The sequence below is a fragment of the Sander vitreus genome, chromosome 16, assembly GCF_031162955.1.
Source record: "Sander vitreus isolate 19-12246 chromosome 16, sanVit1, whole genome shotgun sequence".
NCBI lineage: Eukaryota > Metazoa > Chordata > Actinopteri > Perciformes > Percidae > Sander > Sander vitreus.
Window position 1 is genome coordinate 27352332 of NC_135870.1, and position 16564 is coordinate 27368895.

The window sequence follows — 16564 nt, forward strand, 5'->3', positions numbered from 1 at the left end:
TACTTGGCAAAAAAAAAAAAAAAGTGTAAAATATTGCTTGTATGTAATGTATAATGTCCCCCAACAGGCACTGTTCTCCCTTCATTTCTCAACTTCCATCCTTTACTTTCTATTGCTTTCTCTCCATCTTTACCTATACTTCAAAAAAGCAATAAAGGAAAGTTAAATTACAATTAAAATTGCAACTCACATTTAAGGCAAAATGCTGTAGGATGGGCTCAGCAGTTTATAAAGCAGGTCTGCAATTATTTCAAGTTTATTTGCTACTTCCAGAAACTGTCATTCTTAAAAGAGGTGACAAGTCCAGTCTTTCAAAAGGCAACCATGAGATCAAACTGCTAAAATGATAAATAAAATATATATCACTTTATTTGAACACATTATTGGCAGTTAACACCAGTTTAAATGTTTTATTTGCTTAAGTGGGATACATAACATCAAAATTAAACCCTTCAACATTTTCTTATTGAAATATGAAGAAATTTAAAAAGGTATTCTCATTGAGGGGGAGAAGAGGATGTTTACCTTCATGACAGAACAAAGTAAGTGAGTGCAAACAAACTGTAGCTACTTAAGATTCTGTAGACCTGAAGGGATGTTACTTCAATGAATTTTTAAAAAATATGTTAAGTTTCAGACTTGAGATCTCCAGAGGGTGGAGAGAACTGGCTCTTATCATTAGAGGAAGTAGGGAGTGGTTGTTCGGGGTGGTATGACGCGCTCAGAGTCAGGGACAGCACGGAACAGCTTGGGTTCTCGTCTGTTGACGTCCTTGAAGACCATGATAGACGCGATGTTTCCGCAGCGGTAGCAGTAGTTGGGTGCCGACCACACGGTCACCAGCTTTTCGTCAAACATGAACTTGTAGCCTTCATGAACAAGCTGATGTGCACGGCAGATGAGCTTCAGACTGTTGATGTGCACAAACTAAAACAAAAAATGAGCATGACTTTCAATCAACTGGTGTTACAGGCATTTCAATTTTCCATTGATTAGTTTAAAATTTTGTCGACACAACATACCTCATTAGTAACCTTGGAGCCAAACAGCCAGCCTGCACCTCGTGGACTGATAGCCCAGGTGTCCACATCCTCTGGATCTGACCACACAAGATCACAGAAGGCCCCCTTGTGGGGAATCTCCTGGTTGCGTTCAATGGTGCGGATCTGGTCCAACGTCTTAATGTCAGGTGAAAGACCACCATGGACACACAGGACTTGCTCATCTATCAACTTGGATTAGAGATTAAAAGATTTCATTAGAAAATCAGGCAGTTCTGAAAATATCACACAATAAATACGACCAGTCATATTTTTTTTATCAAGTTTGATATTGTCTGTAAAAAACCCGACCTGCACACTCTAGAGTAGTATAAAATGTGACGAGATACAAAACCAAAATCAGGTAGGGGGTTCTGGGGAAAATTTCCCTTAAATAGATTTTAGTGATTTTGATATGCAAATGAAGCCTTTTGGAGCGCTTTGAAATTAATAAACTTCTTTTGATTAACCAGGTTTTATTGCATTTTATTAATTCATTATTTTAATCACAAGTCCAATAACCAGCCAGATGGGCCACAGAATAAACTGCCAAAAATAAAAAGCATAAACGTATTAGCATTAATACTTCAATCAATATACTTAAAGTACCAAAAGTACTCATTGTGCAGATGAGTACTTTTTTTCTATATATATATATATAGAGAGAGCTTGGTAGCTTGTGAATTTCCCCCTGGGGACCAATAAAGCCTTTTTTTTCAATTTATTGATTATATTTTATATTGTTAATTGGAATCATCATAGTAACTAAAGATAAATACAGATAAATGTAGTTGAGTTGAAGTAAAAAGTAGCAGAAAATAGAAATTACCTCCACTGAGTGGAAGTAAATGTAGCATAATTAAATCTGCGATATTAACAGAAAATTTGTATCTTTAAATGAATATATCTAGTTTTGAAGTTAATCTGCATTTGTTCAAAACACAATACATTGTGCATTTTTTCTTTGAGAGGTTTATCATAATCCCAATCCTATTAACACCGCGTTATCCCAGACAAGACCAGGGTCCTCCTTTATAAAACTGTGCAGCGAATTTGCGTCAGAAGTGGCGTACGGACGAAACATAAGATGTGAGTACACACAGAAATATTCAGATTTATAAAACCGTGCGCACGTACGTCCTACGCCGGATTCCCTTTATTTTTGTTCAAAGATTTTTTTTATTGAATGACAAATTTGCAAAAACAATTACTGTACGATGGAATATACATATTTTTCCTTCTTTTTTTTAAACCAGAACATACCCCACCCATTTACAAACAGACCTGCATTAAGAAATTCCTACAAGAGATTATTTAAATCACAGTCTAAATTATAATACATAAAGGTTGAAAGGGTTAAGAATGGCAGAAATGAAATACACACCTAAAAATATATATATATATATATATATATATATATATATATATATATATATATATATATATATATATATATATATATTCAAAATTTTAAAAATTTTCTCTAAATTCACACAGGACATAATGTTTCTAATCCAATGTGAGTGGGAAGGAGGAGCAGGATCTTTCCCCTTGAGTAAGATAACCCTACGAGCCAGTAAGGAGGTAAAGGCCAATACCTTCTGCTTCAAGCCCGAAGCTCAATTTGATGGTGAAGTACTTCAGAAATTGTTTGAAAGACTGATGTCCACAACTCAGTCAAGGTGGGACACGTCCAGTACATGTGAAAGATTGACGCAAGTGCGCTCTTACAGCTATCACAGGTCAGGTCCACATCAGGGAACATACGAGCTAGTTTGGTTTTAGATATGTAAATACGATGTACTACTTCAAATTAGGGCTGTCAAAATAACGCGTTAATTTTGATTAATTAATCTGAGAAAAAAATAACCCATTAATCCATTCCATATTGAACTTTGACCCAGAGCCGTTCTAGCCACCATTCGACTGTGAAATGAAGGAGGGAGACGAGAATGTGGTGCCTGGATCATTAATTGGAACATTTCCTTAAAAAAAAAAAAAATCTTCCTGAATAGGGTTGGGTACCGAAATCCGGTGCCAATACGGCACGGGTGCCTTCACGACCTGTATCTACCGGACCGAATAGCAACGTGGATTTCGGTGCCTCATTTCAATGCCACTATGTCTGTGCTTCTCTCAGATGCTCTGAAACAGACATTACAGGAAATAGAAACATCGCTGCACGTGATGCTAGTTACACTATACTCAACAGCAGCAAACGATAGCCTACCGCTAGCTAGTAGCTGGATTAAACACGGTTACAATGCCGACAGCTAACGCTAAACGGTGTAAAGTGTGACTGCATTTTACTGTAGAGGATTCAACACGGTAACCTACAGTCTTGTGGTGCATTCAAAGTTGTTGTTAAATGCCCTTTTCCTATCTGGTGGTTGTTTTTCCCTCATTCAACAGCAATTTACTAGTGAAATAAATTAGTTATTACATTATTATTAAATCATTTAATTTTGACCATATGGCCTAGCTATGTTTATCGCCCTTTCTCCCCCCCCTTTCTTAAAAAGTATCGGTTAAGGCACCGGGCAAAAATTATGTATGAGATTAATTTAGATTAATTAATCACAGTATGTAATAAATTTGATACATTTTTTTAATCGATTGACAGCCCTACTTTAAATTGCACAAGAGCACGTCGGGCGCACATGGAGGTAGAGTGTATCCGATCCAGGACTGAATCCCACATGTGATCTGTGAAGGTAGAACCTAGGTCCTCAGATTCCCTTTATAAATCACAATCAACTCTAAATGTGGCGCAGCTTTGGCGGCTTCATGTCACGCCCATTATTGCCCTTAAATAGTCAGTGAAATGCCCCAAATTAATATTCATCCATACCGACATCATGCGCTATAGAGTGACAACATGTTGCAGACACAGTTAATGCCACAGCCTCAGAGGTCGGACCATGGCCCAAAGTAAAAATAAATGGTCCGATATTAAAGTTGATGCAAAATAAACGGCTAGTGCTACCCCGAGAAAGTGTTTATGCCATGGGACACTGGAGGTGACCCCTCTTGAAGTGGGACAGGCAAGGCATGGTTTCTCCGAGTGCTCCTCTGTAACGCTGGGCCCAAAACAGCACAAAAATCCAACAGGACAGCTCGAGGAAGTCGGAACAGGCTCTGAGGCCACTCTTCCTCATTTGCCAGCAAGTCTTCTTGCTGTCGGTCTCCATTTGCCACATCTTCCAACATTGCAAAGCCAGCCATTGTGCGTCATTACACATGACATGCATTTAGCCATTCATTGGATTGTATCTAAAGGTGTTGGAATTAATCTAATTGTAAATGACAAATAGTTCTGCGCAAGGAGCATGCAATTAGTAAAACGTTCTATTGCACCTTTCACAATGGTTGAAGGACAAATCCGGCGCAAAATGAACCTAGGGGTTAATAGCATGTGTACCGAGTTCGACATTCTCTGCGATTTGTTTTCATGCTAATCGAATGTGACCAGTTTTATCACAAACTGCTAATTACCTTATAATGCTAGCCGTCGGGGCACGGCTAAAGTAAAAAGAAATCGCTATTTCTATACCACTAACAAGGCTCAAAATAGCACCACACTTCCACGGTAGCATAATGAGGGTCCCTACATATTAACCAAAGCATTGAGATCTTTTTAAGTGTACAGACAGCTTATTAAAAAGATAGTTTAGAAAGACAGTACCGTTCACATATACAGGCGAGCGCCATCTTGGGAAAACAGTCACGACCAGTCGAACGAAGAACGCCATGCAACGTGAGCTGAACGGTCACTTGAAATCTCCCATGGTCCGTGGTTTCCCAATGGGTCGACAGGAATTACGTTTGTAAAATGTAATTACATGGAAATGCATGAATTATATCCGTTTATTAAAATATATGCACAGCGTTCGTCATTTGACTGGTCGGACTGTTTTCCCAAGATGGCGCCCGCCTGTATACGTGAAAGGTCTTTCTGAACCATCTTTTTAATAAACTGTATGCTTATAAAGTTCTCAATGCTTCGGTTTACATGTATGGACCCTCATTATGCTACCATGGAAGTGTGATGCTATTTTGAGCCTTGTTAGTGGTATAGAAATAGCGATTTCTTTTTACTTTAGCCGTGCCCCGACAACTAGCATTATAAGGTAATTAGCAATTTGCGATAAAACTAGTCACATTCGATTAGCATGAAAACAAATCCCAGAGAACGTCGAACTAGGTACACGGGTTATTAACCCCTAGGTTCCTTTTTACGCCTTTAAAACATGCTTTAGACCTACAATAAAAACAAACATTTAAAACAATATTTTTATTTTAAAGCCATAAAAATAAACACTATGATACTGTAGGCTAAATGATGACCATTTTAAAATGATGTGCTCCGCCAGACGGAGGCATCGAAAACAGCATCAATCTATTTGTCCTTGTTTATCGTATTATTCATGAGCATAAATTCCATAACATGCCAATATAATTACAGAATATTTGAGTTTTCTTTACTTGACTTTACGATAGTATCTTGTTTTATTTTGTCCGTTTTTCCCCGCAGATGGATCAAACAGGTGTTTGTGTAGGATATTAATTGTAAGAATGGCTTTGTGAATTCTTCATATCATCAATAAAGGGAATATTTCGATTTGTTTTACACAATGGTCTCAGATTCACACAGTTTCAAATGTTTCATCCATCTGCCGTTGGTGTCGCCGTTTCTCATTTCACCAACATGGTATCATGACTTTGTGTAAACATACACGCCACTTTCCTAAAGCCAAATGGCGTGTTATCTGTACGCATTTTGAGCTATCCATGTGTATGACTACGCTGTATACAGCGGATGTAAACACACACACATACCACGTGGCGTTGCCAACGTCACACGCTTAGGAAAACAATAAACGGTTGGGTTTAGGAAAAGAACATTGAGGAAGGCTTTATTTTAAAAAAAAAAAAAAACGATCCCGACTCTCCTGGGTGAAAGTCTTGTGTTTTACCCATCCGCCACCCCAACCAACCTCCGTCCTTTCATACTACTCGCTACAGCGATAATTCACATGTAATGTAGGTCAATGAAGGCCAAACGTTGATAAACACGCTAAAAAACGATTATGCGTCTTGATAACTCGCCAAAATGGCATACGAATTGGTGTGTCATACATACGCCACTTAGTGAGATCAGTCTGCATTTCACCTATTTCTGTGCATACACCTGGGTCATAGTGTCCGTGGAGGACCGCACATTTTCCCATCAAGTTAGCTTTTTATAAATCCCAATTCTTGCGTAGAGAGCGGCGTACATCTTCTTTTGTGCATACGCCACGTTTATAAATGAGGCCCCAGTTCAAAGCTAGTAGATGGCTGGACCGTGTATGGTCAATGTGCTTAATTTTGGCCAAATTGTTATAGGGACAGTAGGGCTGGAGCAGTTTACAAAATTCACCGTTCCGTTCATATCATGGTTTTCGGTTCAGTTCGGAACGTTTTTGGTATTACAGACTAAAGACAAACAAAGTGACAGTTACAGTAGCCTATAAATTGTCAGTTCATAATGGAAATATAAATTTTCCACTTGAAATTAATATACAGCCTTTAAAAACTAATAAATTGGATTTCTTATTAAAATGACAAGTTCCACTGTGTTAAACACTGTACACCATTTTCAAAACCACACTGCTTTGTTAATTCTATTCGTTATGTTCCTCTGCACAAAAAATACAGTTCGAGATTTAGTGTTGCTGAAATGTCGGCGGATATTCTAACTTTAATCATAAGCTGAAATCCAGCATCCTCCACGACTGCATATCTTTTGCTATAAACCCTGCCAATTCTTTAGTTATGGATTGGATTGCCCTTTCTGAATCTGCACGGAGAGGCTATATCTATATCTCTCAGTCCAATCAGTAATGCCACCCTGAATAAACACTAAAGAAGCAGCCCCCACCCTCGCCCTCTACCCCGCTGTACGCAAGCACGCACACATACACACATGCGCTGGAAAATTTGGGTGTTTGGTGTTTTAAGCCCCCAACGTCGTCTTCCAGGCAGCGCTGCCTGGAAGGCACTAGGATTAGGCAATGGTTAAGGTTAGGTACCTTGAAGTCAACGGTCGCAGCACTGCCTTGAAGTCGATGTTGGGGGCTTAAAACACCATCGAGCGAAAGTTTGCAGGGCCTGTTCCATCCGAGACATACATCCATGCCCAAGACTCATTGGCAACATTTTTTGTGGTAATGTTAACTAACTGCAGTAACCCACAGTTTTATCATTATCAATGTATGACAGCTGTTTTTTCATGAAAAACAATGTATACTTTAATAAATACTTAAATATAGCGCAGATAATGTTTTATTTAACGTTAAAGGGAAGCTATGCCGATTTTTAACCCGTGTTTGTGTCATTGCAGTGTGGGTTAATAGATGAACGTGTTTGGCTTCTCTCCATTACACTTAATGCTAATGTTTAACTTACATGACAAACTACATAATCTTCTTAAGGAAAACAAGAGTACAAGCAGTGTGCTCCAAATGCAATTATTATTTTCAATTATTTAGCTAGTATTTACCTTAATTTTCAGTTCAAAATCAGACCTTCGTAACAGGCTACAAGGATAGCACCTGGCTGCCTACATGAAGGTTTCCATCAATGGGTCGACCCCAGAGGAATTTACCTACAAGAGGGCATTAGAACTTTTTCTTCTCAAAGCCCATGGAAGATACATGTCCAAAATTAGTGTGCAAAGTTTGTCAATATAGATAAAATAGATTGTTATTGTCCACCAGGACAAGTAGAAAGGCTAAGCTACGTTTGATTTTGTCGGAACGGCAAGACGGGAAAAAAACTGACTAGACTAAGTTGGGGCATGCTCCTGTTGTCTCAATTGTTTGGTGTAAGGTACACCAAACGATTGAGACAACAGGATGCGCCCCAACTTTAGCAAGACTCATTCCGATAAATAGTCTGCGAAAATGTTTATTAATATGCACTGTTCCTGTCAAATAAAATAAAGCTAAAGACCGATGTAGCAACTTTATCTCCTCTTCTTGCCCTGTCCCTGCACCATTTCCTCCTCGGTATATTTGCTTTAACAACTAGTATGTGGGTTTTCCAGCCCTGATCGTCCAATGCTAGCGCACATCTGACCAAAGAGGAATGGTGCATTTATGTGCTGTTGTGTAGCTAAAGGCCCTGACACACCAACCCGATAATTGGCCGTCGGACAGTCTGTCGAGGTCAGTGACTTGAGACTGTTTGGTGTGTTCAGTGCCGTCGTCCGTCGGAGCGTCTGCCTTCATTTTGGCTGACCTGACTTGCTGGGTCAGAGGACGGGCTGTCGGACTCAATGACCAATCTGATTGGTGGAGTTCTAGCCCTTGACTAGCGACTCGTGACGAACGGCGCTTAAAATCTGACAAATCTTTCAAACTGACCTTTGTCGATAAAAAAAAACAAAAAAAACAAAACAGATTCAGCAACTGTATGGCCCATTTCTTGCTTAAAATGTTTTCAGAAACACATTTTGGTGAACTATTTTTCGTAAAATACGGGATCATATTCTGAACGATCCGGTTGGTGCGTAAACTGTCTTCCACTCTAAAGACAGCTGAATTATTTTCATAGACCGTTCCATATAACTGCATGCATTAGCTATGTCCAGCAAGTTTCAATTATCTGTGGCCTGATTTTGATATTGTACAGAAATGAAAAGAAACCAGTGGGCCCCTGGAAGGTTTTTTTTTTTTTAATTACAGTGCCATTTGCATGAATTAGAAAATGGTTGTCACTATTGTATAGTAAGTTTAAGCACACAGGATTTACTGGGCTGGTTGTGCAAATCCACTTGTGTGGTCCTTTATGTTGCTTTGGGAGAGGATTGATCCATGTTTACACATCCTACCTATGATCAAAGATTTACAGCACAAAATGCAAATGTTATAGTGAAACCAATGTGAAAGAACCATGAATGAACTTACAGCTGCCACAGTCAGCATGTCAAACACTTTTGTGCAATACCGCCAGGCATTTGCGTTTCCATATTTTGTTTGGCACTCATCTAAAAATAAGCAGAACATACATGACAACAGGGTTTGATGAGCTTGAAGAAAACATTCATAAACAGTAACAGTGAAGCATGTCTACCTACCATAAAAGCCGTACACTTGTGTTATTTGTCTGCTTTCGTGGTTTCCACGTAGAAGTGTGATACGATCCGGCCACTTTGCTTTTAAAGCTAGCAGATGTGTAAATGTCTCCAAGCTATAATATCCTCTGTCTACAAAGTCGCCCTAGAGGGAAAAAAAAAAAAAAGACACCATCAGTGACCTTAAAGAGCCTCCATATATACGCAAATATATACAAAACACAACTCAGTTGTCTCCAGGATACAGTGTCTCTTCATATCTGAACAATCTGGGTACAGAATAATTGTTGTTACCTTAAATCTGTGTGCTACATACTGTGTACTACTTTTTCAAGCCTGTGTGCATCCTGTGCTTAAAGGGATACTTCACCGATTTAGCATTAAGCTTTGTATCAACAGAAATACGGTAGTATTTTTGAATGACCGTGCTTCCCTCATGTCCCCAAAAATCTTTGTTTTCCGTCATCGGAGGCATTTTTGACCAGAGGCAATGGACTACAGCCAGTAGTAGGAGCTACTTCCGCATGTTTTCAACCCGCCCATAGGGGGTTGGAATGTCGTCTTTACATGAAGATTCCCGAAACAAAACGAGCATCAGCCATCTTGAATCCTCGCTTACTGGCTTCTCAGCAGAAAACTAACAGACAGACAGATTTATTCATCCCGAAGAAAATTTTAGAACAATAATTATGTGCATTCAAACTACCGCACACGTGTACCACCGGAATACATTGGTACAGATCGGAGAATATGCAGGACACTTTATTACAGACGGAATACTCGACACACTACGCGAGTTTCGCCTGCCAGGTATGGAGACCAGCGGTGTTGCTTGATGCATCTGGCCGGTAAAGGGACATCATCAGCGGGGAACGTTGAACGAGTGAGCCGGTGGAAAGCTAACGATAGCCGGCCACCTGTTCCATCAATCCTGCTTGCAAGTGTCCGCTCATTAGACAACAAACTGGACTACATCCAACTTCAACGAAACTCCCAACGCGAGACTGCTGTGTTTTTGTTGTTGTGGAAACATTGCTGTATTGGACTATCAGCTACCAGCCTGGTGCAGAAATGGGGTGCTTGTATCCAACTAACTGCTGGTGGAGTTTGGGACTGTTAAATGCTGACCATTCTACATTCCACGCAAATTTACGGCTGTGTTTATAGCCCACCAAGCGCTAATGCTAGTAGCTATGTGTTAGCTGAACTTTACGGAGCATATCATGTCTGTGCACTAAATGTAGTATAAAGTCGTTTTTATATTTTTTAATTGTGTAACCACTTGAGCCACGGTGAAACGTTGTTTCGTGTATATGGTTGAAATGACAATAAAACACACTAAAGTTGAGTTGACTGTCTCACTGTCTGTCTGTAAACAGTAGGCGTGGCTTGGGAGTAGATGCTAAAGCAGCAAAGCAAATGCATTCTGGGATTTGGCGTCTTTCATCCACATGAGCCAAAAACACATTTTCTGGCTTTTCTCGGCCTAGAAGCCACCAATTTCTAAAAAAAAATAAATAATAATAATAATAATAATAATAATAATAATAATTCACATTTCTACTACATAAGTGACCCAATTTAAAGATATATTCATCTTTTCAACAGTGAAATATCCCTTTAATTCATCTGCCGGGGTTCAGACACGTTTAAATGTGTGTGAAACAGTACTATTAGATGTGGGGGGGATATGGGATGGGAAACGTGAAGTTCGAAGGAAGAAACATGTAGCTCAGTTATGGCATCAGCTTTTTGATATCAAAGAGAGAAGGTTGACCAGAGGAACAATTATTTGGGATAAACAAATCAATAGATCTTGATTTTAAAAAACAGCACACATATAAAAACATAAAACTATAGTTGGTGAGTATTTACAAACCAGCTGACTGTGCGTGTTGATTCCCTTTGAAACAGCAACGACCAATGGGGAAGCTCCAACTCGACCTAGGTCATCACTCACTTTTAGGGCTGCCCCTTCTTAGTTGATTAGTCAACTCATCGATCGTTTAGGTTAGTCATTTATTATGCTTTTTTTCCGTGCTGAATGACTTGTTTCCAAGAAATGTATGAGCACATATGGTAAACGCAAGTTAGTCGACTAAGAATTTCTTTAAATCGAGGACAGCCCTACTCACTTTGACCAATGGTGTAACTTCATCACTTACTCTGCGACAGATGTTCGCGTTTATAGGCCTGGCCTATTTTTGGCTGGGTCCAGCCAAAAAGTTTACAAAATTGGTCTCAAAATATTTGTGCATGTACAAGTATTTTGAGCTCTGTTAGTTAATAAAAAAAAAACGAAAAAAAAAAAACTTACTCACCATGAAAATATAATTTGTGTCTGGAACTTGGCCTCCAGTTCTGAAGAGCTCGCAAAGATCATAAAACTAGACAGGAACATTGAAGAGAACATTTAATCTTAAATTCATTAAAAAGGAAAGACAATGACAGAATACCACAGTATTAGCAATATAATATCTAATTTAGCATTTTACATGGACTGGTATCCATGTGGATACGTGTCTTAAAAGGGGTGATACAATGCAAAACCGATTTTAACAATCTCAACAATGCTAAAAGTTGACGTCAACTCCTCAACTCCTACCTTATTTGGCTCTAGTCTCTACCTTTGTCACGCCCCAACATTTACATAGGCTACACCACTGATCTGAGATCAGGTAGTCTTCTGAATAGGTTGCGCAGATCTCAGAAATTGTATACATTGTTCATATGCTATTTTATCACAAAATTCACTTCTGAGACTTTTTTATGCAAGAAATCAATTATGTAGAGGTCAAATATGGGCCGTTTTACGAAAATTGATGGCTAATTGCCAATTTTGTCCGACTGTGTGTCGGTCACCGTTTCTGGGTTAATGGACTACCAAACGCCGCTGCCCTGACAGAGCTCCAGGGCCTGCAGCTCGCTGTCCTCCTTCCCTTCTTCCTGCTAAATGGCCGGTGTGTGTGAGTGAGAGCGCGGTCAGCGAGCTCGTTACGCCCGCAATCTCTTACCACAGGTTCCAGTTAATCTTATAATGGATGTGTGTGTTGAGTTATTATATATATAAACAAACGATCGGGGAAATAAACGCCTCTTGTCCGCAAGTGTGCTGGATGGAGCGCTATCAACGAGAGCTAGCTTGCCTCCTCCTAACGAGAACTCTGAAATTCACAAAAATGCCTTAAACTGAAATCGGACAAAAGTGTTAGCTAAGCTTTGTAAAACCTTAGGGTATCTGTGATATACATGTCGTGACGAAATTCAAACTGTAAATATACTATAGTTATGCCGAAAGTGTAGCTAGCTGCAATCTTTACCCATAGGATTGAAGGGACACTAGCAGCTAACGAAACCCCTCACATTCACAAAAATGCATTAAATTGAAATCGGACACAAGTATTAGCTTTGTAAGACCTTAGGATAGCTGTAATATAAGTGGCGTGACGAAATTCAAACTGTAAATATACTATAGTTATGCCGGCAGGCGGCCCGCTCCGTGGAGCCCCGAGCCCCGGTAGTCCAGTAACCCAGAAACGGTGACTTTGCCCTGGGTATGGAGCCCAGTCCGACACGTCTTACCAAATTTGCAATTAGCCATAAATTTTCGTAAAACAGCCCATATTTGAGCTTTATATAGTTGATTTCTCGCATAAAAAAAGTCTCAGAAGTGAATTTAATAACGAAATAGCAGACAAACAATGTATAATGTTGCAGTGTCTGAAATATGAGACCTGCTGTCTCGTCTCCAATGTATGTGTATGTGGTTCACTCACCAATCAGCGCGCAGCTCATCTAAATATTCATGAGCATACCATATTTGGAAGAAAAGCTCTTGTTCCAAATGGAGCCATATTCACAGGGTAGTTAAGGGCCCACAGAATAGCACTTGGGCAATTTTCAGCCCAACCAATGTTACATACCCTATTAGGAGACCTTAAGGAACAGTGTGAAATAGCCTATATAATTATTCTATCACCCCTTTAAGAAGGGGTGCACCGAAACTGATATTAAGATCGGATATCGGCCCCAATATTGACAAAATAGCTGGATCAGAAAAAAATTAACAGATCCACGGGCCGATCCAGTTTATTTTATTATTTTTCTCCTCTCACTATTTTGCTTCTACTGCTACATTTTATTTATTTAAATAAGTTTGATTACATTCTATTTTCAATTTGAATGAATAAAGTTATTAGAATAAGAATTCAATACATTACATCTAGGTTATTTTGTCTTAGTTAGGAAAGTCTGGTGCCTTTAGTCTCTTCCACATTGTGGAAGAAAGGTATACAGTTTATTATTAATTCAACAACGGTATCGGAACCGACAGATAGCGGTATCGGTACTGAAAAAGTTGGATCGGTGCACACCGGGGGCGTGACGAATAAGCGACGTGAATATGCTATACGCAATATTACACATATATATATATATATATATATATACATATACATACATATATATATATATATATATATATATATATATATATATATATATATATATACATATACATACATATACATACATACACACACACATATATATAGACGTGCAAATTAATCGCACTAAAAAAAAAAAAACAGCCCTGGTGTGTAAAGGCCTTTATAGCATAAAATGTTTGGTAAGGCCAATTGCTAGTAACATATTTTCTTAGGCTGACTAAAAGTAGGACTGGGGCCAATTATCAATAATTATGCTATGGAACTGATTTGTGCATGCCATTTATGACAACACATTTATTGTTTAAAACAGCCACTAATTTAATACGTATACATTTTTTCGATCAGTAAATTCAGTCTTTAGGCATGATTTTGAGTTCATCCATTCGGAGGGTTTAGAACAAGAAATTAGTTAAACCAACCTGACCATGAATATCTCCACAAACAGTAACTGGAGTAGAGACTGGCTGAACATTTGATTCTTCCAGCAGTAAATCACAAACATAATCACACAATCTCTGAAAAAAGCAAAACATGAAAATGGTTAGGCTAGTAGTCAAAGTCATCCTGTTACAATACAGCTTCATAACAGCAGGACACTGCAGCTTACTGGTCAACTATTTCTATCCATGATATGAAATGAGGGGCCATCCACACGGAGACGCTTTTTGATGCAAACTCACGTTTTGCATCGTCTGGGCCGACCGTCCAAACGAATTCTGTAAACGTACTGCCTGAAAACGCACTTTTTTGAAACCTGGTCTCAGGGTGAAAAAATTCGAAAACGGCTCTCGTTTGGATGGCGAATACGTCTGTATCGATGATGTCATCGCCACACCCCTCGACCTCTAGTGCACGGCCACACACAAAGCTAAGCGAGCATATCCCATCTCCATGGTCAAACCAGCTCACTTCATCTAGCTAAATAGTTTGTCTCTGCTCCCTGACACTTCCCTCTGCTCTGCCGGTCCTGGATTCTACACAAGATATATTGCTAACGTTAAACATCGCTAAAGTAGCTGACCGCTAAAGTAGCTGACCGCTACAGCAACGACGTAACGTTAGCTGCTATGGTTAGCAGTTTATAAAGTGGAAGTAGACAACTTATTAACTAGCTAGCTAATCTGTCTGCTTATCAACTCCTTGAACGGATTATAGTAACTTTTACCACGGCTTATTGTAGAAAGGCTACCGCAAGAAAACTTGTAGATTATCAAAAAGACATTGGTTCATTGATGTTTGTTGGACTGCCGATGTTAGGATGCCTGGAATATGAAGTAGCGTGTTGAGTCATTTACAAATGGTTTCGTTCGGACGCAAACATTCTTGAAACAAATCCAGGGAAGACGGGTAAAAAAAAGATTGTTTTGGTACGTGTGGACGTGGCCTGAGAGGCATAGAGCTTTTGGGTGTAACAAAGAAAAAATATAATCAAATTTAGCTTTCCAATGTTAAAACAGACTTGGGCAATCCAGATGACAGAACAGGATTCAGGAAAGCTGGTCAGACAATCAGAATTAGATTTCCAAGTTGAGCTCAGAAAAACATGTCCACCTGAAGTCAAAATGCTACAAAGATCATTGACCTAATATTACTTATACAGTTCTTAACAGGGCTAAGTTAGCTCAAGACAAGCACCCACCCACACAGTGACTGTGCAAGTCTCAAGAGTGGGTTAAGGGCTAAACCGGGTAAACAAGGAAGTATGCCGACAATAAAATATGTAGAGGTTGTAAACTAGTTTACACTAAAGCTTTACTTCCTCATAAAGAATATAATAAATATGAAGCCAGTAAAATGGAGCTGCAATTAGTATTGGTTGTTTTTGATAATACAGATAAAAGTAAATCAATATATATCACTGCTAGACGAGATGTTAGACATGATCAGGTTGGAGAGAATGATGAATATCAGATATAGCTCTGACGCTCTTTTGTAACAGATTCTGATTTCAACAATAAACCGTAACGTTACTGCTCCCCTGAACAAGTGTTTCAGTTTAACCTTTACCTAGCTATATAGCTAAACAGTGCCATACATTTAAAAGTAAGTAGCAACATTTGCTCTAAGTATTTATGGTGGGTAACGAACAATTCACCTAGCTAACTACTGATATAACGTTAGACTGCTGATGAAACTCGATAACGATAGGCTAACGTTAGCTACTGTTTGGTTTGTGCCGTGGTTTCCATGTTTCACACCAATTGTAACATTTAACCGTTAACGTTAGCTAGTTACGTAAGCTAGCATTAATAATCAACAGCTAAAGCTTCCTCTTTGACTTTCCGGTCATGATTTTAATACACGAGTTTGTTAGCCGACGATCGCCATTATGGGTAACAATGGTAAAATGTGCATACAAATAACAATAATCCTTGCTAACTCCAAGTAACAATTAGCAGTTACGTGATTAGCCACGCTTGTTGAACAATCGTTTTACGTTAGTCACTCAGTTTGCTTCCACTAATATTAAAATCTCAGCCTACGTTAATTTCAGCTACTTAAACTCACCTTTAGATCATTTTCTGGCAGGTATTTGCAGTGTCTCGCTATTTCAACGTACTTATCAAGGTCTAAAGGCGCCATTATCAAAACGCTTAAACCAGAAGATTGCTAAAGTAGTTAGCCAGCTAGCAAGTTTTTTTTTTTCTTCTTCTTCTTCTTAATGGCGACTTGCAACCAGTCGGAGCATTATCGCCACCTACTGTATCGTTTTTGCATTTTCCTTACATTCTCATTAGTTCAGTTTATGTGAATGTGAGTTTTAACACCATATCTCCAGAGTTATTGTCATATAATGAAAAACAAGTGGCGCAGTGTGATTGATGGGTAACCTTACCTTATTTTGTGAATTTGTATTGATTGATATAGCAATTTTTGCCTTAAAACTTTTATATTGATTGCTGTGATTTTCTTATTGTTGCTTATTGTTTGCTGTGATGTTGCTGTGGATTATTATT

At 38.9% G+C, this 16564-nt stretch overlaps 1 protein-coding gene across 2 annotated transcripts; it reads right to left on the reverse strand.

Annotated features, from left to right (window-relative positions):
* Positions 1-351: 351 nt before the first annotated feature.
* ppp6c (protein phosphatase 6, catalytic subunit) lies at positions 352-16266 on the reverse strand. 2 transcript variants are annotated; one of them, XM_078271109.1, is made up of 7 exons: positions 16116-16265; positions 14027-14122; positions 11481-11546; positions 9163-9304; positions 8993-9072; positions 1023-1232; positions 352-927 (listed from the first exon to the last, which is right to left on the reverse strand). In XM_078271109.1, exons 1-7 carry the CDS (start codon positions 16188-16190, stop codon positions 679-681), a joined length of 918 nt encoding a protein of 305 aa, XP_078127235.1. In that variant the 5' UTR covers positions 16191-16265; the 3' UTR covers positions 352-678. The 2 variants fall into 2 exon arrangements, with proteins under 2 accessions (XP_078127235.1, XP_078127236.1); XM_078271110.1 differs by lacking the exon at positions 14027-14122 and having other exon boundaries at positions 16116-16266.
* Positions 16267-16564: the final 298 nt, after the last annotated feature.